The sequence below is a fragment of the Mirounga leonina genome, unplaced genomic scaffold (assembly GCF_011800145.1).
Source record: "Mirounga leonina isolate KUSES-001 unplaced genomic scaffold, KU_Mleo_1.0 Mir_53, whole genome shotgun sequence".
Taxonomy (NCBI): domain Eukaryota; kingdom Metazoa; phylum Chordata; class Mammalia; order Carnivora; family Phocidae; genus Mirounga; species Mirounga leonina.
This window is the reverse complement of record NW_023270807.1, coordinates 71812028-71839177: the sequence shown is the minus strand read 5'-3', so window position 1 is coordinate 71839177 and position 27150 is coordinate 71812028. Positions and strand designations below refer to the sequence as shown.

The following is a 27150-nucleotide window of genomic DNA, read 5'->3' as shown; positions in this document are numbered from 1 at the left end:
GCACATTCTATGGTTAAAACACTGAGATACAGAACAAGGTTTATAGTGAAAGACAGTCTCGTCCCCACATGCCAGGCGTCTACACGTTTCTTCTGGTATTTACTGCCATGTTTCTACACACTCTATACTGCTGCACATTGATTTTTTTCAATCTTGGGGGAAATCTCCTGACTCCCTACTGTGAGAGGTGAGGATTTAACTCTCTTAGACTGACTCAGGACCAGCCCAAACCCCACCAGCTCTACACATTGAAAAATTTGTTCCCACATCCTCTGACAGTTATCACAATTTTCAGATAAATCAATAGTGCAGATTTACATTACTATGACTACTACTTGCAGCTGAGTTACTCAAATGCTGTGATTATGGTTTTCTTTCCCCTTCAGTGAGAATAATAAACACCTCTTTTATTTTCCCCATTTGCTTCCTTTTTTATATATCTCAACCCTTTGACAGAATCGTGGCGCTTCTATCACTGGGGTTAAATAGATCAGCTGATCTAACACCTAACAGGTTTTTTTCTTGGACGCTCTCCTCCTGGAGCCAGTGTGGGTGCTTGTCCTCTGGGCTCTCGGCAGAGCTATCCTCCTTGGAGTTACCTTCACATTTACCCTGCAAATTTTCTTGCTGGACCTTAGTTTCCTCTGTTCCATGACTTTTTTGTTCTGTTGTAGAAGAGAGAAAGCATGCATGTGAGGCAAAAGTATCCTTTTCTCCCCTCTTTTTGAGAGACTGCCCTTTTTTCTTCCCTCACACTTGATGAATAAGTTGGCTGGATTCTAGGCTGAAAACCCCTTTGCCTTTGTTTTCTAGTTTGTACAGTTGCCTTTAAGAAGTCTCAGGCCATTCTGATTCCTGGACTTAGGATCAGTGACCTGCTTTTTGCCCCTCCTCTCTGGAAAATTTTAGGAACTTCTTATCTGTGGTACTTTTTTTTACCAATCTGGACACTCAGCCTTGAAAATCACCCCTTTAGTTCTGGGATTTTTTTATATTATTTTTACTAATAAATAAAATTCTTTGTCTCCTCTATTTCCTTGTTCTCGAAACTCTATTAGCTGGATAATGGACCGCTTTGTTTTATCCTTTTGTTCTATTAGCCGTTTTCTCCTGTTTTCCAGCTCTGTATTTGTGCTCTCAATTGTGGTAGATTCCTGTTACTTTTAAAACAGAACTTAAAATTTAATTTTCCACAGACTTGTTCTTATATTTTGATCGCTTCTTGAAATAATATATATATTTTTTCATATGGGTGGAAACTTACCTAATCTTTCCTAGGACACTAATTATAGTTTTTTAAAGTATTAATTTGCTTCCTGCATTGTCCTGATTTCCTTTATCCTCTTTGTTCTGGGATCTGTTTGTAATGTGAGAAGCTTTTCTCAAATGTTTGGTGATTTGTGGTTGATCTTCCTATTTAACAGGGAGGCCTAAGAAGCTGACTGGAACCTGTGTGTCTATGGCAGCTTCCTTTTGGTTGTCCTGTGGACCCTGCTTTTTCACTGAGGGGTCCCCTAATCTTCTAATGACAGTATCTGGGTGTCTTCCCTGGCACACCCCACTTTCCCCAGAGAGGAATCTTTATGGGTCCTGCCTAGGCTATCAGTGCCTAAGCCTCAGTTCAGGGAGGTGAGAGAGGAGGGGGTTGGAGGTCCAAAGGCTGAGTATAGGGGCTCTCATTTAATTTTCCTCTCCATTTTCAGCACAGTGTCTGAGTGTGACTGGTATCTTTGAACTTGGAGTTGTTCTGGCTCCGTGTGTGTGTGTGTGTGTGTGTGTGTGTTCTGCAGTGGAAAGCCTCCTGCTGTGGTGGGAGGACCTGGGATCTAGTTAGCTCCTAAAATAAACTTCCAAACATTCCTCTTGCTTCCAGGCTTGCCCCTCACCCCTACATTCAGAGATGCCTGTAGGGGGTTTTCTAGTGAAACACAGCCTGATTCTTGTCTTTCCCCTTGCAGGCAGCCAAACTGTCTCTCGGCTCTGCTGAAGGACCACCCCTCCATCCACTTCGCTACCCCAAGATGTTTCATGCACTAAATTTATTTTCCTGATGTATTTGTCCTCGTGAGATTATAAACATTTCCCTTATACTGTCATCTTAGTAAGGTTTGGGGAGAGAGTGGGACTAAAAATGCACACATTCAGTCCCCCATCTTTAACAACCTGTGTTTATCTGTAGGTTGTGTTTTGTTTGTTTTGGGGTAGAGAAGAGGGGATGAAATGAAAATATGGGCCAGCTCTTTCCGATTTATTCCTATTTAGTCAGGATCCTGATGGTTACACTGATTGGTTCTCGAGGGTTCTTCCGCTGCCTTTCCTGAGCAGGACAGCTTCCGTGCCTCACTGCCCTCACTCCAACCAGTGGGCAAGATGCTGTTAGGTGCTGAGTACCAGAGCGCCACAGGCTCTAAGTCCCCATCACGCCAAGTTCATTTGGAGACAGCCGAATCTCCACAGGGAGTGCTCAGAGGCAACATTCCAGAACAGCCACAGCGTCCTTCTCTCCATCCCAGCTCCAAGACTGCAGTGCTGGGTTGAATACATCAGGATTGACTGCATCTAGCGCATATACCTTAGTCCAGTCTTTCATTCTCAGGACCTTAGTTTCTGCATCTATAAAATGGGATATTGAATTGACAATGTTCTCAGGCTCTTTTTTTTTTTTTAGCTCTAATATCCTAAGATTCTATTAAGACGGAAGAAAGTAAAAAACAAAACCAAAAACCAACCTATCAAAATAGTATAAATAGATAGCCAGATACAATCAATTCATCAGTTTTTTGCTGCATGTTTATTATACAGTAGTGAAGGATGTGGCTCTTGCTCTCAAGGACTTTGCCACACGGTAGGGAGGTAAGTCACATATAAATAACTTACTTAAGATAGAAAGTGGGAGGGCCTATCGGAGTGCAGTAGAGACTATATTGCAGACGCTCAGAGGAGAGAGATGATTTCCAACTCGGGAGAACTGGGAAGGCTTCATGGAAGAGGTCTTCCATTTGAGACACAACTAAAGTAGGGGATAGAACAGCCTCTGAAACAACACCTTCCCACGTGAGTCTTGAAAAGCTATCACCAGGAGCAGACCCAGGTGGAGGTCTGGGGGCAGCCCAGGGCAGGAGCATCTGGAGTCAAGGAGCCCCAACATGGGGTGATGAGGTATCCTAACAGGTTGTCGCAGGGGCTGTCAGGAGCAAGGGATAGTTAGAGACATACACAGACAGGCAGCATTAAAATCTGTCCACGGGGAACATGATGCTAGCCACCAGGCTATAGTTCAGAAGCAAGGTTCTAAGTGAGGAGCATCTTCGGTAGAGTGGGCTTTGCCAAAAGCAGAGCAGGGTTCCACTCACAGAGGAACCGAGGAACCAGTCTGGAGACCCAGCAGGGACTCAGACACAGGCCAAGAGACCAGTGTCTGGTGTCTGCTGGATCTGAGCAGTGTTGTTGGAGGATTGATTCTTGGGGGTAAGATCAAGCCTCGCTATCGGACCGAGGTGTGGTAGAGCGGGACCATGGCAATGTTGAGTCTGAGAACATGGAGAATCTTCCCAGTCTGGGGACAAGACATGAGCTTGTTGGGGAAGCTGGGGGAGCAGCACTTAAGAGCACTCATCTATGAGAAATTGAGAGGTTTCAAGGTTGGGAATCATTTGAGATGCTTGGTGAAGGATGTGGATGGAAATCAAGAATAAGAAGGGCATTCCAGACTGGTAGCAGAAGTAAAGAGGAGCGGTTGAGAAAGGCAGAGCAGGTATAAAAACTGCAGGTGGCCCAGTGTGGCTGAAGAATAGATTGGGAGAGGAAACGCTAGGGGACCTCAGTGGAGGTAAAGAGCAGCCTGAGGCCACCATGGAGTCTGTGCGTAGGAATCTACGATAGACTCCACACGCAGTGGGTCACAACGAAGCAGGCTCGTTAAAGCACCAGAGGCTGGAGACAAGTTTGGGATGCGTCAGATAGGGAGGATAATGGCCTCAACGAGGGTAATTGCAGGGAAATGTCAAGGAAAGACAATATATGAATGTGACCTCAGGGAAGGAACTTTGAATTTTTTCCATCTGGTACCAATAAAATCTTCCACTGGCTTTTTTTTATGTAGAAATCACTGCAGCTGGTATCAACTAAATGTGCAAGCTGGCTCTCAAGGAGGAGAGGAGTCATCTGTGACCTTGAAATAGGGTGCTGCTAACAATTTATGTGGGGGCTCATCTGAGGAACAAGCCCATTGTCATGACTGACATTGCAGTGTGGCATTGGGCCAATAATTAAACTAGCTAGTACTGATTAAATTATCATTATTACATCTTATGACAGCAGCTACTATTTATTAAGTATCTGTTATATATCAGCCCGATTCCATATCTTATCTCAGATCCTATATGGCTAGTACTGTCATTCGCATTTGACATATGAGAAAGGTGCTTAGTACTACTGGGGATTTACCCCAAAGACACAGATGTAGTGAAAAGAAGAGCCATATGCACCCCAATGTTCATAGCAGCAATGTCCGCAATAGCCACACTGTGGAAAGAGCCGAGATGCCCGTCAAAAGATGAATGGATAAAGAAGATGTGGTCCATATATACAATGGAATATTACTCAGCCATCAGAAAAGATGAATACCCAACTTTTACATCAACATGGATGGGACTGGAGGAGATTATGCTAAGCGAAATAAGTCAAGCAGAGAAAGTCAATTATCATATGGTTTCACTTATTTGTGGAACATAAGGACTCTGAGAAACAAACAGGGTTCTAGAGTGGAGGGGGGGGGATTGGTTAGCCCAGTGATGGGTATTAAGGAGGGCACATACTGCATGGAGCACTGGGTGTTATACGAAAACAATGGATCGTGGATCACTACATCAAAAACCAATGATGTATTGTATGGTGACTAACATAACATAATAAAATTAAAAAAAAAAAAGAAAGGTGCTTAGTGAATTAAGCAATGTGATCAAGTTCACACAACTCGTAAGTAGAACTAGGTTTCAAATCTTGGTCTGTCTGAACTGACACCCTGAGATCTTTCCAGTAATGATCCTATATTGCCTCTGCCCACTAAAAATAGTCTTATTTATGTATATTTCAGTAGAAAGTATGTAAATCTAGCTCTTTCCCTCTTTGTTTGAGTTCTTGTAACCAGGACTAAAAATACCTTTAAAACATCACAAGTATGTTTTGTACAAACTGGAAAAGTACTTGTAACTTTTCTTTCATTTCTTACAGTCTCACGGTCCTTTGCTCACCTTGGTTGACCTGGTGGATCTGTGTGTAGATATTTCAAAAGGTTGTGTCTACTTGGAGCAGCTGCACTTCATTCACAGGTACGGTGAATTCTAGATACAAGGTTCTTAATGGACATCGGCACAATAATCACCTGAGGTTTGGGTAAAACATACAAGATAATTAAACATTTCATTACTTCAAAATAGCAAAAGTTTTTGTAAAAGGTCTCTTTCTCTAGAGACCTAGTAGGGTTCCTTGTCTGATCTCTGGAACTTTATTATTAGCATTATTAAATATAGCTTCTGCCATAGGGATCTGGCAGCTCGCAATTGCCTTGTCTCTGTGAAAGACTATACCAGTCCATCACGGGTGGTGAAGATTGGGGACTTTGGACTCGCGAGGGACATCTATAAAAATGATTACTATAGAAAGACAGGGGAAGGCTTACTCCCCGTTCGGTGGATGGCTCCAGAAAGTTTGATGGATGGAATCTTCACTACTCAATCTGACGTATGGTGAGTTTAACAGGACACAGAGGAATTCAGGCAGAACCAGCCAATGTCAGAGCCAGAAGGGAATATAAAAGGTCATCTAAACTTGTGGGACTATTCTTGGGTCTCAGTATTTTCACCCCTCACTCTCATCAGTTTTGATCTGTTATCTTACTAGTACATGTGAAATAGATACATTTACTTCAAGTATTCTATCACTGTCCAAAAACGTAGTGGCTATGACTAATAGGAATTGGTACATATGACTCGATGTCCAAGTATGTGTCCAAATGCCTACTCTTTTGGGATGTGTGGTCATTAATTTATAGGTAGAGTTTAAATCATGGATCTCAAAAACAATATGACATTGGGGAGATTTGGGCATCTCTTTATTATTAATATAGGGTCACTCATGTTTGCTTGTTGACCCCAAATTTTGATTTGAGCTACTCAAAATGTAAAGATTTGTTCAATAACTTTTAAGCTGGACTGGCCCCAGGCAAAATTAGTGACGAGATAAAATTAGGCCTGAGTGTTGCCAGTTCACATTCATGCCTTTCCTCTCCACGTTTACTAGCAAGGGGAAAAAGGTGAAATGCTTTCTTGCTTACCCCTACATTAGTCTGCATGTTGATGTTATGAAAGCCTTAAGTAATGGAGGTCTGCAGTGCAGTTTCAGCTGAGAAGGAGGAACAAAGTGTGTGTGTGTGTGTTGTGTGTGTGTGTGTGTGTGTGTGTGTCCCCTAAGCCTTCCTATCACCTTTGAAGTGTTGCTAGTAGGCAGTTGCTTTTTCTACTTTTTCTTGAGGTCAACTTGCTTTTAAGTCTCCCATTTGCCTTTTATGGGGCCAATAATGCCAATCACAAAGTAGATCCCAAGAGCCCCAGGAGTAATTACATTGGACAAACTACTCTAAACATGATGTTTGTAATAAGTATAATTAAAGTAAACTCTTTAACATCCTTAGGTCTTTTGGAATTCTGATTTGGGAGATTTTAACTCTTGGTCATCAGCCTTATCCAACTCATTCCAACCTTGATGTTTTAAACTATGTGCAAACAGGAGGGAGACTGGAGCCACCAAGAAATTGTCCTGATGATCTGTAAGTTAATTATGCTAATATAAGCACCTAAAAACCAAAAACATGTGCCCATGCAATCTTATGCCTCACTGGCATGGTATTTTAAAATAAAAACCAGAATTTATATATTTGTGTTGTCTACTAAAATGTAAGTTGATTGTAACATTTAATTTATTAAATACACGATGGTCTCTTTTTATATATATGTGAAATTTCACTTCAGAAACAAAATTTAGAAGAGCAGAATATATTTATACTCTTGATAGATGAATTCTAATAAAGATATAAAAGCACTGTGTATACACAAACATACTCTTTTTATTTTGGAAGATCTAATTTGGCTAATACCTCAATTTGCATATTATGAGATCCTATTAAATAGGAATATATTCTTTAAAAGTTAGATTGCCTTTGTTGATGCAGCTGATACTGGGACATGGTACTATTAAAAATTACACAGGTTGTGATCTATTTATGCACTTAACACAAAGTGACTAAGAATTAGTGACTCTATTAAACTGATCCTGGCTACTAATCAATTCGTGATTCTCAGGAGAGTAAGCGATTTTGATCTAATTGTACAGAAAAATAAGCCCAGTTATTTTGCCGAGTAATAATCTGTCTTCTTGTGAAAAACCTCAGCAGAAATACCAAGTTCTAAAACCTTTTCTAAGGGATGTTTGCCCCAAGAAACTTCGAAAGGAACAAATACTAAACAAGTATAAAGTCCTCTGTTACGTGCACAATACCAAGCCACATATTATATGGAATATATAGGTGTTTAAACCATGGCCCCAGCTCTTCAGCATCTCAGAATGTATTTTGAAAGAAGAGAAACACACATGGAACAGTTGGATGACAAGCCAACATGTAATAAAGTGCTAAACCGTGTGGTACAGACAAGTGCAAAAGGAATTAGCAGTATGCGGATACACACCACGGCTGCAGTGCCCTGACTATGCTGTGTTATTTTAGAGGATTATTCAGACTGGAGCCAGAGGATGATTAAGAACTGGGCACCTTGGTTGATGTTCTACTGGTGAACGTTTTTGTATTACTTAAATCTTGCGGCCAGAAGAAGAAGAAGAAGATTTGAATCACTGCTTGTTTCGGATTGGGCTTTTACAGACTCTGGGACATTTACAGGGAGATCAGATGTACACACATCTGATCAAGTTTGGTGACTGCGCTTAAAAATGACTCATGGTCCTTTTGGGGGAGATGGAAAAGAGTCTGGAAATGGGAAGTCAGAAATTATACAGAATTTGAAAACCTTTGGTCTAGGGTTTGAGGAAAAACCCCAGCATGCCTAAGCATGAAATATATTTTTATTGGCTAGCAAACTAATCACTGCTCAGCATCTCTTACACATCTACCAAACACTCAGGATTTTTCCTCAGAATTTCAGTTGTACCAGATTTTTATTATCCTTTATTATCTGGCCTATTTCCCCCTAGGAGTTACCATGTACCTCATCACAATTACCCAGTTTTTTTGGATAGGCATTTTAGGAATCAATCACTGAATTGTACATTTTGATTGATGTGTTCATTTAATTTGGAGAGGATGGAGGTGGATAATTACTGGGCAGTTGTGGAGCAGAAAAATGTAGGTATGTTGAACTTTGCTCTACCAAGGTGTATCCAGATACGCAACTAGAAAGAGGAGGAAGAAGGGATGCTAGAAAAGTGCTAGAAAAACATTCCAGTTTATGGGCAGACAAAGATATTCCATATAACATTTATGTTCTATATTTATATAACATACATTTATAGAACTTCTCTAAATATATAACTTAATATTCTATATAACTTTATGTCGAGTAATTCATTGGTTGGATATATTATTGCCCTAATTTTATAAAAATATCATTCCCTTAAAGCCCAAATTTTCCATTGGTGGCTTTGAAGTTCATTTGAACATCGGTCACGAAAAAGTAAACAATGCTTCCAGCCCCCTAAGGGTTGCGGCTCTCAGAGCCCTGGGAAGGGTTAAGGATCCATTGCCAACCAGGAAAACAAGTGTGCTAGGAAATGGAGCTCTTAGCCATGCCATTCAATCTGGCCACGGCCTTAAGTTGTCATGATAAAGATTAACTACTCTCCTTAGAGTACAGAGGAAACTGATTTTTATTTGAAGCAGGTCTCTGAGATCACAGGCCCAGCTTAGAGGGTTGAAAGTCTGCACTGAGCCGCGCTGCACCTTCTATTCACTGCCTAAATGCTCAGCACCTGGATGCACTCTGGTCAGGTGAGCCCATAGATGGCTACGCTGTGCTCAACTATTAATGGAATGCAGGAGTTCAGAGCATTCCTGCCCTTCTTTCCATAGCCTGGGATGTATGCTGGAAAGCCCGGTCCTCAGTATTCTCTTCAACTTTCAGTTTGCACAACATCCACGCCACTCCTGAGAAGAAACGGGATCAAAGGGCAATCTACTTCAAGTGAGAGCTCTTGGGGCTTCTCTGACAGATGTATCACAGTGGTAACTGAAACTACTGGAGAGAATCTCAAATGTAGGAGGTGACAATGGGAGGGCATGAAGGTTCACCATCTTATTTTTCCTCTTAAAATATATGTACACCTAGATGGTAATTGGGCCTCTTGGGGATTGGTTATAATGAGTAAGGGAGTTCTGGAAAATCTGTATTTTATGTGCTTTGTTTCAATACCTATAGAAACTCATCCCCTTCATACTGAAAGATGCTGTGAAATTTTCATCTGTTGAATTTCAGTTGCTTTATGAATTCAAGGACTTTAATACTCACAGAGACCAATAATGAACATGGCTAATGAGTCTCGTGCTATTTTAAAAAAAACATTGAGGCAAAGAAGAGTAAAGGGTTGGCATGGTGAATGGAGGAATTTGAACCTGAACACTTAGCCAGGTGAAATATTTCAAGTATGAGTGAGTATTTTGTAGAGCTAGAAAAACCAGCCGAGGGAAATTTTAACAAAGCAAATGACCTGTAAGTTTATTTAGAGTACTATGCTCGAATATTTGTAACTATAACGTAGGATAAGTGCGATATTGAATTGCGACAAGTGCAGGATTGTAAGGGAAGACCCGATGCCAAAGGTATAGTTGCTGTTATTAATTTACCTGAAAGATATGAGAAATGCATGTTTTAGGAGTTGTTATATTCATAAACGCCTTTTCGTTCCACTGCCACCTCAATGCTGTTTAAGAGTGTTAAGTTGCACTCCTTATTTTTAAATGATTATTGCTTTCTAGAGCTCCTCTTTTCTTAATCTAGGGCAATTCCCTGCTCCTTTGCTCCCGGATGGTGGGAGAGAAAGATTTGATATACTATCAGGTCGTATGTATTTGCCATCAGAAATTTAAGAATAATGACTGGGTTCAATGTAAATGAAAGCCCCTTAGACAAAAGACAATAGGGATGTCTGTTGAAATAAGTTACAGGGATTAAACAAGAGGCTGAACATCTGGAGGGTCGTTTGAGTGGGTGAGAAACAGACTAAGTGGTGACTGTTAGGAATGGCTTCTTCCTCCTTGCACCTCCTTCCTTCTCCCCTTTCTTCCTTCTCACTTTTTCTTTTCTCTCCTTCTGAATCATCTCCGTTAAGTATCTTGAGACCTTTATAGAAATGAAGCAGGTTAGGGGTGCCTGGGTGGCTCAGTCTGTTAAGCGGCTGCCTTTGGCTCAGGTCATGGTCCCCGGGTCCTGAGATTCAGCTCTGCTTTGGGCTCCTTGCTCAGCGGGGAGCCTGCTTCTCCCTCTGCCTGCCACTCCCCAGGCTTGTGCTCTCTCTCTCTTAAATAAATAAATAAAATCTTAAAAAAAGAAATGAAGCAGGTGGTAAATAAATAAAAAACTTCTTAGTTAACCTTAGTGGCAAGTCTTGAGAGATTCTAATTACCTCTTGGCAATATCTTTGAATTGCAACTGTATTTTCAAAAGGGATATGATTCCTGTGGCGAAGTATACTTTCTCCTTGCAACTTTTAGGACAACCCTTAGGTGATCATCAAGATCCTGCTTTAACTATTGGTTAAAATTGCATGATCGAATATAGTTATGATATTTTATTTCAGAGTCTAATCATCCTTCATTCAAATATTTTTATCACCCCTGTTTTTAAATGAGAGGTTATAAAGAAACATGTAAAAAATAGGTTCTCAGCCTTGATTCTCATTTTTAAGAAGTAGAGCCAAGTTTGGCACTCTATATTGAGAACGTAAATTCCTTGTCGTGTATCTGAAGTCATCAGATGAATACTGGAAATAGACCAATATTAGGTTTCCCCCTAATACTCTGATATTGAGTACCAACTCTGACCTGAGGTGCTTGTCAAGAAATGAAAGAGATGAAAGTGGACTTTGCAGGCCATACTATAATGGAACGGAGGTTTTCCATTATAATTTCTAACATAGATACTAGCTATTTTAAATATGATACCTATCATGATTTCTTGGTCATTGTCACCCAGTGACTGAATACATCCTTATCCTAGCACCACTGCCATTACCTTAGTCCAAACCATCATTATCTCTGACCTCATCTTCTTTAATAACTTCTTTGCTTCTCACTTGCCTCTCTACAATCCATTCATTCTCCACATATATCAGCTGGAGTAATTCCCTAAAAATGTGAAGATCATGCCTTCTTAAAAAACTTCAGCAGCTTCCCATCATAGTGCCATAAAATCCAACTCCTAGCCTGGCCTATGAGACCTGCATGATCTCCCCTTCTTCTTCTGATGTCCTTTCACGCTCTCTCCCTCAAGGACGGCTCTTTGGCCACACTGGCGTTCTTTCAGTTTCTAAAATGAGCCAAGCTCTTTCCAAATTTAGGAATTTACACGTGCTTTTCTGTCTTCTAGTATGTTCCCTGCATCCCATCCCCATCCTGTTCCCATGAGTAGCATCTTATTTTCCTACAAAGTTCCTTGGCTTAAATGTCACTTCTTCAGAGTGTACTTCTGAGAGCAACTTACTAAAAATGTTCCATCTCTATTAGAGATCACATTTGTTTTCTTTAGCACTTTTTTTTTAGAACTTGTAATTTGTAATTGTATGTTAATCTGTTGATACAGTAGTACTAATATTTTTTAAATATTTATTTATTTATTTTTAGAGAGAGTGAGAATGAGCAAGCCGGGGGTGGAGAGGGAGGAGGAGCAGGGCAAAGGGGAAGAGAGTCTCCAGCAGACTCCACAAGGAGCACAGAGCCCAATACAGGGCTCCATGCAGGCCTCCATCCCATGACCCTGAGATCACCACCTAAGCCAAAACCAAGAGGCAGATGCTTAACGGACTGAGTCACCAAAGTGCCCCAGTAGTACCAATATTTTTAGATACGTCCCAACTTATGTTTCTTCATCAGTTTTTCTCTCCCTGCCGCCAATCTGACCTCTAGCTCCAGGAAGTGAAAAAAAAAAAAAAAAAAAAAAGGAGCAGGTACTTGACCTTTTTAGTAAGTCATAGACTCAAAAGCCAGGTTTGGAGGAGGGAGAGGTTATCTAGAATCCTTTAGCTCCTTGTTGGTATGCTAAATGCCAGGTTTGAGTGACTAAAACCTATAATTCTGTGTAAGGATAATCTCATTAAAAAGAGGGAGCAGTAGAAACCCCATTCCTTCTAAGCCCTGTGGGAAGTGTCAGAAGAAGAGACCTTAACAGATAGAGGTAGGAGGGTGAAGATGTTGGATATCTAGGTTCTGAAAAACCTCCTGTAGGCTTCAGTTAGCCCAAGTGTGGGCAACTGCCCACCTCTCCCAATTTGGGAGGATGGCAAGTTGATCATTGAGCAGGGGACCCCTCCCCCATATTGATATGGAGACCCAGCATCAGGAATAAGGTAGAAGGGCATGTCCAGACAGAGAAGGTCAAGCTTGCACTTCCAAGCCTCCTTTGTTTCCCATGCAGTGTGAACATTTTGTTGAAAACTAGAGATTCAGCCAAGGAGCATCCTGTAGGGACACAATAGAAGCAGGAACGGATCCCCTGGGCCTTGTGAGCATATACAGGACATAATGCAGTCTCAGAGAAGGTTATGGCTAGAGAGAGGGAAGGGAGGAGCAGTTCAGTGGGAGCTGGGTGCAAAGAAAATGTAAGGAAACCATGGGCTGCCTGTCTTAGGAATGGACCAGATCAGTCACTCCTCACTGAATTCCTGATCATCCTACTCTGATACAAGCAAAGATCCGGAGGACACAAAGGGGTCAAAAAGGTTCTTCACTGTGCCATTATAAGTCACATAAGACTTTCACCCAACATGTACGCTGCCACCATCTTGTAGAACAGGACAGAGGGAGTAGGAATAGCATAAAAATAGAGATTGAGTTATTAAGTGGAAAAGACTGAGCATGACTTAAAAAGATCATTTAAAATTTTGAATCACACCAGGTTTTAAACTGCATTGTACTTAATGAAGTTCATTTTTTTCTCTTAGGTGGGGGCTCTAAGAAAGACCTAATTAGTAGCAGACAATGTAAAAGAGCTACATTTTTTCCTGTTCCTAGGAGTTGTAGTGAGATAGATTTTTGTCACCTTCTTACATTTACCATTTGTATCCCTATGAGGACAGGAGCCACACTACCACATCCCCAGCTCTTGATATACTGCTGATATAAAATAAGTGTCCAACAAATCTTTGCTGAATGAATGAACACAGTTAAGAGTGCTACACAGACATTTCTTAGACAGCTGTTAAGGAAAAAATAATGTTTAATAAACCAGCTATTACTGGAGCGCTTGGGTGGCTCAGTTGTTAAGCGTCTGCCTTTGGCTCAGGTCATGATCCCAGCGTCCTGGGATTGAGTCCTGCGTCGGGCTCCCTGCTCGGCGGGAAGCCTGCTTCTCCCTCTCCCACTCCCCCTGCTTGTGCTCCCTCTCTCGCTGTGTCTCTCTCTGTCAAAAAAATAAATGAAATCTTAAAAAGAAAAATAAACCAGCTATTACCGTCTGAGGAAACTGAGTCTCTTACTTAACCTGACAGTATAATGAAGAGTAAAAGCATTAGAATTGGATGTTTCTACCTCAGGTTCTGCCACTAAAGATCTATGTGGCTTGGAGTAATCTTAGATTTAATTTTAGATGTCAATATATGAATGTAAAATCTTCTTAGTCTTCAGTAATTTTTATAGCTGTCAATTCCCTTATGCATTGAGTAATTGTTCTCCAGCCATCTATTTATCTGTTTATTTGGATTAATAACTGTTAAAAATAATAGCTTTTCAAAAGAAATAGCTTTTCAAAAGAAAGGTATTATGTAACAAAGGTAGTAATATTGCAAGGCACTGTTAAATTAGAAACCAAAGATTTTGTTCTGGTTTATTTATATTAATTATGGAAAACGGGCAGTAAGTCAAATGTGTTGCCTTCCGAAATGACCTTACATAGACTATCAGTACTGGTTGCCTAATGATCTCCAATGACCGTTTACTTTCATGTCTTTACCCATGTATCCAGGTGGGATCTATTGACCCAGTGCTGGGCTCAAGAAGCTGACCAAAGACCTACTTTCCACAAAATTCAAGACCAGCTTCAGTTATTCAGAAATGTTTCCTTAAAGAGTATTTCTCAACGCAGAGAAGAAGCAGACCCCAGTGGAGTCATAAATGAAGGCTTTGAAGGTAAGTTTGATTCTTTTTCAGAATTTTCTGGTTTTCTTTCCAGTGTGAATTGAAGAGGTTAAAACGAGATATACATAGAAGACATTTATGGTGAGTAAGAAGAATAATATACTGGCACCATCGTCATAATAATGAAGTGCTCATTGTACTCCTCTTTGGAAATTATTTTTATTTGTGCACTAAATTAAAAAAAGAAGAATTGTGATATGGCCCCTGGATTTATCATCTAAGATAGTAAGGAGGTGAATTAACATGTTAGAAATCTGTTTTCCTTCCCCTCCACCCCTCATACGAGTTTCAACCTCAAGTGCAGAGCTGAGTTAATTATAGAGGGTTAGTTGGTGGTACATTATGATCATTGGTCTATGCAGGGCTTCTCCCTTGTTTGTTTAGTCCCTTTATCTCCATATTCTTCTCCTGTTCTACTTCCTCTCTCCTCTGGCCAGGCAACCATTCTAATGCCTTTAATGTGTATCTTTTTATTTGTATGTTTTGCTGCAAAATGTGTATTGTTTTGTATACACAGATGCTGCTGTATTTGTAAAGCTTCTTTTCTTTTTCATTGAGCACTGTTTCTAAGAGCCATCCGTGTTGCTATGTATATATCTAATCATTGCTTCTAACTGCTGAGTAATTTTGCAATGATTATTGGAGTGGCTCACGCCTTGTTAAGGTCTAGTCTGAGTCCACAACCTCAGTAATTTGGTAAATGAGGCAATAATCTTCTGGAACCATTCTACTGTGATGGACAAACTAACCATTTTTAGTTCAATGAAAAGTCCCAAATGGAATTAAAACCCAGTAGTCACTTAATTCATTTCCCAAATCAGATTTATAATATGTTTGCCTCCTTGGCTGTAGAAAAATGAATTCTAAAATGAGCCACTATTAAAAGTTCCCAGGGCCCTTTGTGAATGCAGACATTTTTGCTTAGAAATAAAGCTGGCAAGACGGACCACGAGTCAGAATCTCTCAGGAATCAGGCCCCTCAGTCTTTGCAGTGACTGATGATAAGAGGCTGACGGCCATGGTGGAGTCCAGAGTGAGACCTCTGCCTGGAGCGATGCTCTTGACTAATAGCAGGGAAGAATATGAAGCACAGGATGAACATCTGCTTGTCTTGCATGCTGTATTTCTGAATATGAATTGGGGGCAACTTAGACTCCATGACATGCATGGAAATAACACGGATCGCATGGCTTCCCTAAATGAACAGTCAGTGACAGACTGGAAAGGGCTGTGCTTGTCTTGAGCATGCCTCTTTACTCTCAGATAAGCCTTGGTAACAGCCCCACACTGGCTCCCCCTGCCTTCCGGTCACGGAACCCCGCTGATTCTGAGTGTCAGCGGCCAAGCCCTGAGGAGTGCCAACTGGGGCATTAGCCCCATCCTTGTGGAGGGTTCTGTGCATATAGGTACCTGCGTGAAGACCACACAGGATAAGGAAAAACAGACCGGAAGCCATTCTAGGTACTATCAAGTCCTTCTCATTTTCTAGGCATTTACTTAACGTATTTCTCTGAGTGGAATTTTGATAAAATTTTTTTAAAAATTATTTCAGCAGGTATTGACTTGTTGCAAGGCATAGTGTTAAGCATCTAAATTTAATGTGTTCCATTAGGCTGTTTTAAGAAAAAAAAAAAGAGGCAAGAATATTTCTTTCCCTTGAGCAATTAGAGTCAGTTTCTTTAATTTTGTATTTAAGGTTTAATAGTGAGCGCTGCTTCTATTGGCTGTCCTTGTCCCAGGGCTGCATCTCTGTCCCTACTGTTCTGTTGAAGCCATTTGAATCTGCTCCTCTTGGCCTGGTTCTTATTTGTGGTAACCTCACATACGGAAACTTGAGAGAAAGCGCAATCCGGGATCGTTTACCAATACGTAAAAGGAGATCTTTTGTTCCTAAGATAGGTAAATGGCAGTAACTGAGTAGAGCCCACTGTGTAGACATGTGAATCGCAAGCAGAGTGTGGCTTTGCTTGCCTGGCACTGAAAGAATGTTTTTCTTCCTAAATCACTGCTCTTATCTCTGCAAGCAGCACTTAACTGAGAAGACCCTGATTCAAATTTGTGACTATCCCTTTTGTAGACCTTATAAAATTAAGCACAATTCTTATCGTTTTAAAGCCTTAAGAAAGAATTTCTATGTTATTTGACATCAATCATCAAAATGACTCCTGATTCCTTTCCAGTTTTCCTTAGAATTTTTCCAGTAATCAATCTCAGTAACTGCTCTCGCTGTGCTATCTCATAACTGCATCTACATTTTCAAGATCTTTGTTATGAAAGTAATTTATGTTTACGGTTAAAAAACATATAAAATTATAAAAACAGAATAAAAAGCAAAAGTCTCCTACTTGTCTCTGTCCTTACTCTCCAGTGCTCGCCATAGTTAGCAACTTGGTTATATGCTTTTAGATATTTTATATGCATATACAACCGATTATGGAAATATTTATGTATGTTTATATGTGGATTGGCTGGATTCAGAGATAAAATTGATGTAATCTAGAGGACTGAGTGGGATATAGGTTCTCTGGTCAGGGCTATACTATCTTTTTTCTAGTAAGTGAGCTGATGTGTAAGGATTTGGGGAGCAGGAAGCATTTTCTCTTGCCACTGAGAGGGAGTTCGTGTTCTGTGGGAGTCCAGAGGAAGGACGCCAAGTCCATATCATGTGTCAGAGAGTCAATAAAAGCCAGTGGGAAGAGGTTACTTCCAAGCTGAATTTTGCAGAGAGGTGAGAAAAACAGTATTTCAGGATAGAAGGCACAGTATGTAGAAAAGCAGGGAATAATAGAGAGTGGGGTGTACACACAGAACGGCATGTAGTTTATCACATATGAGGCTGGGAGATGGCAAGGGAGGAAATTGGAGGGAGAGTAGTCATACATAAAAAAATCAGGTAAAAAAATGAAAATGAATGGAAGCTGAATTAATGAATGGTAATAGGTACAGAGAGGAGGAAACGAAGTCCAGAGGTAGATGTTGTAGGACTTGACATCTAACTGAGTGACAGAGAGAGGAGACAATGGTGAATCCCAGTGATTTGTGAAAGTAGGTGAAAAGTGGTGCTCTTCCCAGAGACGGGGGGCATAGGAAGAAGAAGAGCTTCTCACAGATTTGGTTTCAGCTGGCTGTGGGCTAAGTGGAGAAACCTCATATTCGGTTGAAAGATCTGTCCTATAAATATAGGTAGTTGAAGTCAAAGGTGTAGATGAGGTCATTCAATTAGAGTGTATAGAACAAGGAGAGGAGTGAATGATGGATGGGACCTAGAAAACAGTCAAGATATTAGAGACTGGCAAAGAAAGATGGTGGCACAGAGACAAGAAGCCAGAAAGGGACAGGAAGGTCATAAGAGAGTACTGTCAGATCGAAAAGAGAGAGGCTCATGAAGGGGGGAGTGGTCAAATGCTGCAGAGATAGAGAGTTCCAGGGGGATGCAAGGATCTTACAGTTGACATGTATTGTATTTTAAAATCTAACTCTTTGCTCATGGAGTCCTTTCCTTCTAATGTGTGCAGACATTTTATAAACATCACAGAGGCTGCCATAGGGGCTTAAGAGGGCCTGAGAGCTGAGCGTTACCTTAGCCTCTACCAGAAGTCTCTGTGAACACTTAAGACAATCTTTTTACTATGTTGCATTACCTAGTTCATCTGTGAGGCTGAGATAAGTAACAAACAATGCTCACATTAAATACAGAGAACAAAAACCTTATTGTGAATGGCTTTTATTTATTTTTCTCATCTTTCTAAAAAATTTAAATTCAATTAGCCAACAAATAGTACATCATTAGTTTCAGATGCCCAGGGCTCATCACACCACGTGCCCTCCTTAATGCTGATCACCCAATTACCCCATCCCCCCACCCAACTCCCCTCCAGCAACCCTCAGTTTGTTTCCCATAGTTAAGGGTCTCTCATGGTTTGTCTCCTTCTCTGATGGCTTCCCATTCAGTTTTCCCTCCCTTCCCCTATGATCTTCTGCACTGTTTCTTATAGTCCACATATGAGTGAAACCATATTGATAATTGTCTTTCTCTGATTGACTTACTTCACTCAGTATAATACCCTCTAGTTCAGCTAATCTTATTGTAGCCCTTTTTAATATGCCCTTCACTGTGTTATGTGGGTTAACTCATTAAATACTCACAATAGTCTTATGGCATGGATATTATAGCACCATTTTACAGATGAGAAGACTGAGATTTAGCAATTTGCCCATGGCCATACTGCTGAGGTGGGGCTGGAGTATGGCTTCTGCTTTCAGCCTTCACAGAAACATGGCTGTCGTAAGGAAAATACCCACACAACTTCCGCAATTTGTTATCAATAGTGTCCTGTGCAGCTAGGGATAGTGAAAGAACTTATTACTTCTGGCTTGCTAGAAAAGATACCCCAATTTGTCCTGGTTGTTTAGGTGCCAAGTTGTTGGCAGACTGAATTAAAATTCTAAGTAATATTCAAACAAGAGCGAGGCAGACAAACATGCAGAATAACGATGCAGGAAGAGTTGAACGAGGAATATAATCAAACTTCGATAATTTAGATAGAAACAAGCAATTCTGTGCCATGACAGAAATTCAATTTTATAAAAGAGAAATTCTCATTCTGTTATTTACAATGAATGTAAATCCTGAAGGTAAGGAATGGAAAGAGATATGGGAGTCACTAAAAATTTTGATTATTGAGATGTGACTGAACAAAAGCGACAGAGAGAAGAAATGGACTGACAGGCAGAGTTTGCATATTTGCAAAGGATAGAAATCATAAAACAGTCCCTTCAAGGGAAGCCTAAGCTTAATTACCTTTTAAATAAGAGAGAATGTGTTTAATAATAGTTTACTGCTCTGCAGACTGGTGGGCATATTTAGCAAAGCAGTAAGATGTCTGTCTTGACTGTTAAGAGGGTAAGAAAATCATTGGAAGGACTTTTTTTGAAAGAAAAAAAAAGCTGGGAGGTGGTGGGCATTAGGATTACAGGGAGCAACAATACCATGCCTATCCTATGGTCCTACTGACCTAATGGGGTAGAGAGGGGATAGAGAGAGATTAGTAACATATCTGGGCATCTAGTAAAAATATCCCAGTGACTTCATCCAAACATTTTTGTAAACATCACCTCATCAGTCCCAGAGAGTTCTACAGGAAACAAATCTAAATGCTCCTCTGCTGTTCTAAACATAGCCAGTCAGCCAGCATATGTCTCGTCTGTAAATACCCTGTCTTGCTTGGAAGTCTTTATTTTAATATTTCCCTCTTAAAGAAAGGGTTGCTGAGCACATGCTATCTCTGTTCAGGATCTCTGCCTTAAGATCTGACCTGCAGGCTTTCTATTCAGTTTTAAACAAAAACAAACAAACAAAACACCCTCCTCCCCACCATCTCTCATAAGTTCTTTATGCAATAAGAAGATGTACTAATTGCTGAAAGCTTGCCAGGGTCAAGTTACTAAATATTGGTCTAAGTACTCTAAACCAATGAAGAAGTTAGCTAATGATTTTTCTTTGATGTGCGGTGCCAGAATTTGTAAAAAGAACTTACCTGCCTTATATAAAAGTTTTTTTTTTTTTTTCAAGTAACTCAACAAGGGGAAAAAAAAAATGAAATCACGTATGGGTAGAACGTTTCCAAATAGGCTATTTAATGGATTAAAGGTATGAAAATGAAGCTGCTGATAACATGAGTAGCTAGACCTTTACTATAGATTTAAGTTTTGAAATTTTCTCAACTTTCCTTTAGCCTGATTTCTTTAAACCTTTTCAGGAACATCCTAATTTCCTCAATAATCTGGGCCCCTGGACTATTTAAAGTTAAATATCTTATTTCTTCCTATCACTTTCTGATATTTTTGGTTGCTATCATCATATATAGAAAACTGTTCTTATGAGTGTCTCAGTGGCTCTTAGTGCATGTTGACCATAATCCTAACAGCAGGATGCTTCCAAAGATTAAAGCACTTAGGCATTAACCAAGCTTGGCATCTGATTTCTATGGGGTTGATATTTTATAACACGGCGTGACAATCTGTGTGGTTTGCAGTGGGCTATCATGATGTTTGAACGATGAAGAGGAACATGAAATGATGGCCAGGAGTCTGTGAGCCTGTCACTCCGCCATCTTGTCCTTCGGCAGTGTGGGAAGGTGGGCAAACAAATGCGCACATCCTAAGACAGAGCAGGGCCAGTGGTTCACATGCTCTTACAATAAAATAAGATTCGTAGTTCAGGCAGATCCATTACATTCCATTGGCAAAAAGTAGCTACAGTAGTGCCTCCCTCAGTCCTTTGAAGTTGTTTCTTTCCCCCATATTTCCATTTAAATTCACTCCAAAGAAACCCAACCTGGGTGTACATCAGGGCTAAGGGCAGAAGGTTGGCAGCGCAGCTGACCTCACCCTCCTTAGTGACACCCATCTGGAAGCTTCTTGCTGGAAGAATAATGGAGACAAAGGAAGGACCACCCTCTGTTGACCAAAATGTTTCTGATTTGTAAAATATCATCCATTTTGAAAGAACAGGAATATTTCTAATAATAAATTTTTCATCCAGGTAATAACACTCAGCAATTGGAAAGCATTGATCACCAACAAACAATCCCCATAATACACATTTATATATTTATGTTTATATTGTGTACTTGTCCCTTTTGATTACCTAGATTTTGTGAAATGTTTCAGAAGCTCTGCTATTAGGTTTCCGCAAGAATTCTTCTACTTTTCTATGGAAAAAAGGTCAGTCTTTAAGTAGAGAAAGACAAAATAATAATAAGCGTAATTGTGAAGAAGGCAAATTACCCTCTAGCTGCCCATTTTTCTGCCCAGCCACCCTGACCCCACACATGAGCATCCAGAGTCTGTGCCTTTCAAGGACTCCTATGGGGCACACTGCCCACCCACTTGGCTCCTCCTCACAGAGCACAGCAGCTCTGCCCTTCCATCGGGGAGGGTGAATATGGGGACACTGTCTGGGTTCAAATTACAGCTGTGTGACCTTGGGCAAATTATTTAACCCCTCCGTGCCTCAGTTTCCCCAAATGTTAAATGGGGATGATACCAACATCTACTTAATAGAAGAGTGAGTTAATATACATATATAGTTTAGAACAGTGCCTGGCACATAGTAGGTTCTCCGTGTGAACAACAACAATAATGATCACTGTTATTATATTTCATGTCAGTTTCCTTCTCCCTCAACTCAACTTTGTCATCAAAACTTGCCAGGCCTCTCCATTTCCTATCAGCCTTATGAGGTCATAAGCATGCTAGTTTATTTGCTAAGTAGTACTAATGCAACATGTCCCAGGGAGATAGACAGCTGAGGGGGACCATTCACACCAATTCATACTCCGTGTGCTCTTGCCTCGGGGTCCTTGTTCTCGCTGTTCCTTTTCCTTGAACATTCTTCCTCAGATACCCAAGTGCTGAATTCTCTCACTTAGTTCAGGTCCCTACTTGCAATGTACCTCGTTAGAGAGGACTTTGCTGACGTTTCATCTAAAGTAGCTACCCCTTTTCATGCCCACCGTTATTTTCTTGCCCCCTTTTGCTGCCACTCGTCACCACCCGACACAGACTTAGTTGGCTGCTAGTTTATTGTCTGTCTCCCCCGCCATTAGAATGTAAATCCCGAAGAGGAACAACTTTGCTTTGTTCCTTGTTGTCTCATCAATACTTAGAACACAGCCTGGCATGTGTTCAGCATCCAATAAATATCTTAATATATGATTAAATTACTCAATCGAAAAGAATATATCTTTCAAGGTGGATATTTTAGCTGGTGGACTAAAAGGTAAGCACTTTAGACAAAGAGGGCCATTGTAAGGCCACTTAATTCCTATCCCCAAGGCTGTGACCTGTTCACTTATGGCAGAGTTATCCTCTCTGCTCTCTCCCCACATTTTACATATTCCTTTATTATATACAGCACACATTGTCTTCTATAGTAATGTTTCTGCTCCCCTATGACTAGCCTCAAAGACAAGGAGCCTCAAGACAAGGAGCGTATCTTGTTTCTTTGTATTCCCTGGTGGTCCTCATAAATGTTTGCTGAACCAATGTTTATGGTTGGTATTGTTATAATTCTTGTACAGTCTGTATATTAGAGATACAGAAGGTCAAATAGATACTAGTATAATCTTTACATTTTTTTTTTGTCACAGATGAAGATGGCAGTGTGATCTGTTTGAATTCAGGTGACGTTATGTCAATAGCCTTAATGGAAACCAAGAACCAAGAAGGCTTAAACTATATGGTACTTGCCACAGGATGTAGCCAAGGTGAAGAAAATTCCAAGGGTCCTCTAGGCTCCAAGGAATCTGAATCTTGTGGTCTGAGGAAAGAAGAGAAGGAACCACATGTGGACAAAGATCTCTGCCAAGAAAAACAAGTGGCTTACTGTCCTCCTGGCAAGCCTGAAGGCCTGAACTATGCCCGTCTCACTCATAGTGGATGTAGAGATGGGTCTGATTAGTAGCTCTGTTTGGGAAATGCGGAGTTGAGATAAACACTCCCATTAAGTAGTTACTGAAAGAAAACCCTAGTAGAATGATAGATGTGGTGGTAGTCTATGACTCCAAATTAACACTGAAAAGTTCCTGACTTCCTGAATTCTTGGTTCCAAGAGCCATTTGATTTCAGTTGTGACAATCCCCATAACAACTGCCTAACCTTCAGCAGAATTCCCAAGTGAACCACTAAACATTAGAAAAGCTTAGGAAGACTAAGAATCTGGAAGGGAAACTGCCCTCCCCTCCCTTGAGGCCCCGTAGTCCATTGCCCACCCCTCAGTCTGGGCTGGACCAGAAGCATCTTGGTTAGATGGTGAGAGACAAAAGAGCTATGTTCAGGGACCTGAAGGAGGGGGATGAAGAGCATGCTCAGGGGGTCGACTGAGCTACAGATATATATATATATATATATCTGGAAATGACTAAGTAACTCCACACATACAGAAGGAACCAGCACTTGGGACATGAGAGATCATTTGGAATGCTATTACTACAATAAAATATTGTCTTTAATGACTACTCTAAAGTACTTTGTATTTTGAGCCTTGGAAGAGCAGCTTCAGAGAGCTCTAAGTCCTAAAGTTTAACATTCCATGAACTTTGGGTTATAGAAAAATCGCTCTGTGACTTGTGTGCTGCTATGGAATTTAGCTAATATAAAGATCGTTTTCATTTGCTGTATCTATCTTATACATAAAATACTTAAGATTACACTTAGTATCAACTCTCCTTAAAACTAAATATAAATGATTGTATGATGTTAATTTAAGCTCTGTGATTTTTTAGCAACTACATGAAATAATAGATATCTAAATGAGAACTATTAAAAACATTTCTTCAGAGAAATGCTCTGATTTAAAGCCAATCGTGTTTTTGCAGTCACCCATTTAAATCTGAGTGCCTCAATTCCTCCAAGGGCAACGCTAATGAAAGCATTCTGTGTGTTATCAGTTGCAGTATACAGGATGTTTGCTAGATACAGAAAATACTTTGATTATAAAATTTGCTAAAAACTACTCCTGGAAGAGGATCACATATCCATTTGCACCAGGGATAATTTGGTTCTTTTTTTAACTTGCTTACTGCCTGAGAGGCTGCACCGATGGTCGGCTGCATGGTGAGGGACACAGGCAAGTCGGTGTGTGAGTTCTGTGTGGGACGGCCCCCAAGGAAATGTCCAGGACCTGTGGCCTCTGCTATAACTGTGATTCCATGGAACAAAGCGGGATATTTTCTCTCTAATCTTCTGATGTTCTAATGGACATTTATCATTCTTCTCAATAGCCCAGCATATGACGCCCCTTGCCATGCTGGGGAATTCCTCCACCTGTATCTTCTGGGTGGGAGCTACATTCGATTTGCTTCCCCCAAGATCTCTTGTAGCAAGAAGGCAGGCATGTGACCCCCCCCACTCAGACACACCTACCACACGCTTCTAATTGAGAGGTAAGGAAGCAAAGAAACAGGGCCCACAGTTAGTCTTCCCAGGTGGTGGCGGCGACTGTCACTGGTCTGACTCCTGGCATCCTGTGTCCAGGGCCAAGACAGTCTGCAGAGCAGATCTGGAGCCTGGTGCCTCTCGCAGTCCGGGTAGCCAGATCAGACTGGTTCTGCTGTCTGCTTTTAGCCAGTGCTCCGGCTCCAGTCTGGCTCTCAAGCCCTCCCAGGGATTTTGTGAGTTACCCTCCTATCCTTTTAATAAATGTTTTTCTTTTAAATCAGCTGGAGTCAGTTTCTGTTGCTTGCAACCAGGACTTTCACTCTGCCAGTGGCATGGACCTTTATTTTGGAATAGACAAAAAGAGATGAAAAGTATGTAGAAGAACTGGGTTTTCAGCACATTTGCATTACAATTTGGACAATAGAGAAACTTACAGAATAGCTGAGGCGAAGAGCCCATAAAATATCATGTTTCAGGGGCACCTGGGTGGCTCAGTTGGTTAAAGCAGCTGCCTTCGGCTCAGGTCATGATCCCAGGGTCCTGGGATTGAGCCCCGTGTCCCGGCTCAGCAGTGAGCCTGCTTCTCCCTCTCCCTCTGCTTGTGCTCTCTCTCTCTCTGTCTGTCTCTCTGTCAAATAAATAAATAAAATATCATGTTTCAGCGAGGCTATAAATGTAAATTAGTAGTCTTTTTAATAATTCATAATGAATAATATTGATAGAAATATTTAATACAAAATAAAATAGTGGCTGAAATCTCATGGGTAAAATTTATTATAAAGTGATAAAATACAAATGACTGGTAATATTGAAAACTATATAAGTTAATTCTGGAAAAATTAGATCTTATAATCAAGAGGGAAAAATTGGCAATGGCTAAAAATACTACTTGTTAAAATATTTTTTACTAAAGGGGCACCTGGGTGGCTCAGTTGGTTAAGCGTCTGCCTTCGGCTCAGGTCATGATCCCAGGGTCCTGGGAACCTGCTCTGGGCTCTGTGCTCAGTGGGGAGCCTACTTCTGCCTCTCCCTCTGCTGCTCCCTCTGCTGCTCCCCCTACTTGTGCTCTCTCACTCTCTAAATCAATCAATAAATAAACTCTTAAAAAATATTTTAAAAATCCACTAAAAATTGATGGAAGAATATAATATTCGTGATAAACTTTTTATCTGCAAAATTTGACTTGGAAAAAAAAATGGCTCCCAAAGGCAAAAGTTAAAATTGGTAAGACTAAAACACAATAATACAAAAGCCAATCAATAAATCTAACTTTCATTTTACTTTATTTTTTTTCTCATTGAAGCATAGTTGGCATAAAATATCCTGTTCGATTCAGGCATATATCATGGTAATTTGATATTTTTATACATTACAAAATGATTCCCACAATAGGTCTAGTTACCATCTGTTGCCATACAAAGTTATTACAGTATTATTGACTATATTCCTTATGCTTATATTCCCTAGGTACATTACATCCCATGACTTATTTATTTTATAACTAGCAATTTGTACCTCTTAATCTCCTTCACCTATTTCACCTTCACCCTCCCCCTCTGGTAACTAACAGTTTGTTTCCTGTACCTATGAGTCTGTTTGTTTTGTTTTATTCGTTCATTTGTTTTATTTTTTTAGATTCCACGTGTAAGTGAAATTATATGGTATTTGTCTTTCTCTGTCTGACTTATTTCACTTAGCAAAATACACTTTAGGTGCATCCATCTAAATTTCATTTTAAATTGTTCAAGGAAAAGAAATAATTCATGAGGAAAAGTAAGTTGCAAATGAAAAATATTGTTTACAAACAACAACAACAACACAACAGACTATAAATATAGAGAACAAACTAGTGGTTGCCAGAGGGGTAGGGTGGGAGAGGGGTAGGGTGGGAGAGGGATAGGTGAAATAGGTGAAGGGTAATGATTAAGAGGTACAAAAAAGAAAAGAAATATTGTTTATAATTTAACATTGCCAACCAAACAAAGATTTACCTAGATAAAATCAATATGTTGATGTAATTCTGATGAAAATGTTTTACTTAAAATGCCCTTGAGAAAAGAGCCTGTCCCTGGGCCCAGATACGTTCTGTTGCTCACCCATCCTGGTTTTGCCTGGCCTTGTGGGACTCCTTATCTATTCCCTGCTTGTCTGAATCGCACTCATCCTTTAGGATCAGCTCATATTCCCACTGTTTGGAAAGGCTTGTCCTTAACTGCCTCTCCTCTCCCTTCTCGAAATTACTGTTGCCCTTCTTGTCCTTGCATCTTATTTAGCAGTAGCCACATATATCTCCATCCAATTTCTATGTATCTTACCCACTTGAATAAATAGCAAGCTCTCTGAAGACAAGGTGACATATTTTAACCCTTTGTATCTTCTCTCAGCCAAAATAATGTTTAATGGATTAATTGGCTGATTTTCTCATCATCTTTTTACAACACATTTCACAACAAGTCTTCACTTGTAGCTCTTAGAATGGATGTCAGAAAATTGGTCTAATGCCAAGGGGAGCTCAAGAGGATTCTTTTGATCCTGAGTCATCTCCTAAGACCTAGATAGATTATAGAAGTTAGGAGACTGCTTTGAGGTTCAGGCCAGACTTAGGATAGGCCTGAAATTCTGGAAGCCCTTGAAATGATGGAGAACATATGTAGAGGAGGCAATAATTTATTTTACCATTATCAGTTTCTTCCCTGTCTCAAACCCACCTTTTATCCTCAGAATGGCCTTTGAGAATGTTTCTAATGGCTACATAAAATCTCTTAGGATGGATATGCTGTGGTTTACTGCTCCTTTGT

General features: G+C 40.4%; 1 protein-coding gene and 1 long non-coding RNA gene across 4 annotated transcripts in view; one reads left to right on the top strand and one right to left on the bottom strand.

Annotated features, from left to right (window-relative positions):
* Positions 1-22656, bottom strand: part of LOC118000605 — a 30821-nt gene extending 8165 nt beyond the window's left edge. For both annotated transcript variants that reach the window (XR_004676508.1, XR_004676509.1), the window contains exons 1-2: positions 21060-22656; positions 5253-5383 (exon numbers count right to left, since the gene is read on the bottom strand). This is a non-coding gene — a long non-coding RNA (uncharacterized LOC118000605). The remainder of the gene's footprint in view (positions 1-5252; positions 5384-21059) is intronic.
* Positions 1-23313, top strand: part of ROS1 (ROS proto-oncogene 1, receptor tyrosine kinase) — a 104083-nt gene extending 80770 nt beyond the window's left edge. For both annotated transcript variants that reach the window (XM_034990382.1, XM_034990380.1), the window contains exons 40-44: positions 5233-5330; positions 5544-5747; positions 6692-6826; positions 14238-14401; positions 22564-23313. In XM_034990382.1, coding sequence (XP_034846273.1) covers positions 5233-5330; positions 5544-5747; positions 6692-6826; positions 14238-14401; positions 22564-22874 — 912 coding nt within the window. In that variant the 3' untranslated portion in view covers positions 22875-23313. The remainder of the gene's footprint in view (positions 1-5232; positions 5331-5543; positions 5748-6691; positions 6827-14237; positions 14402-22563) is intronic.
* The last annotated feature ends 3837 nt before the right edge of the window (positions 23314-27150 follow it).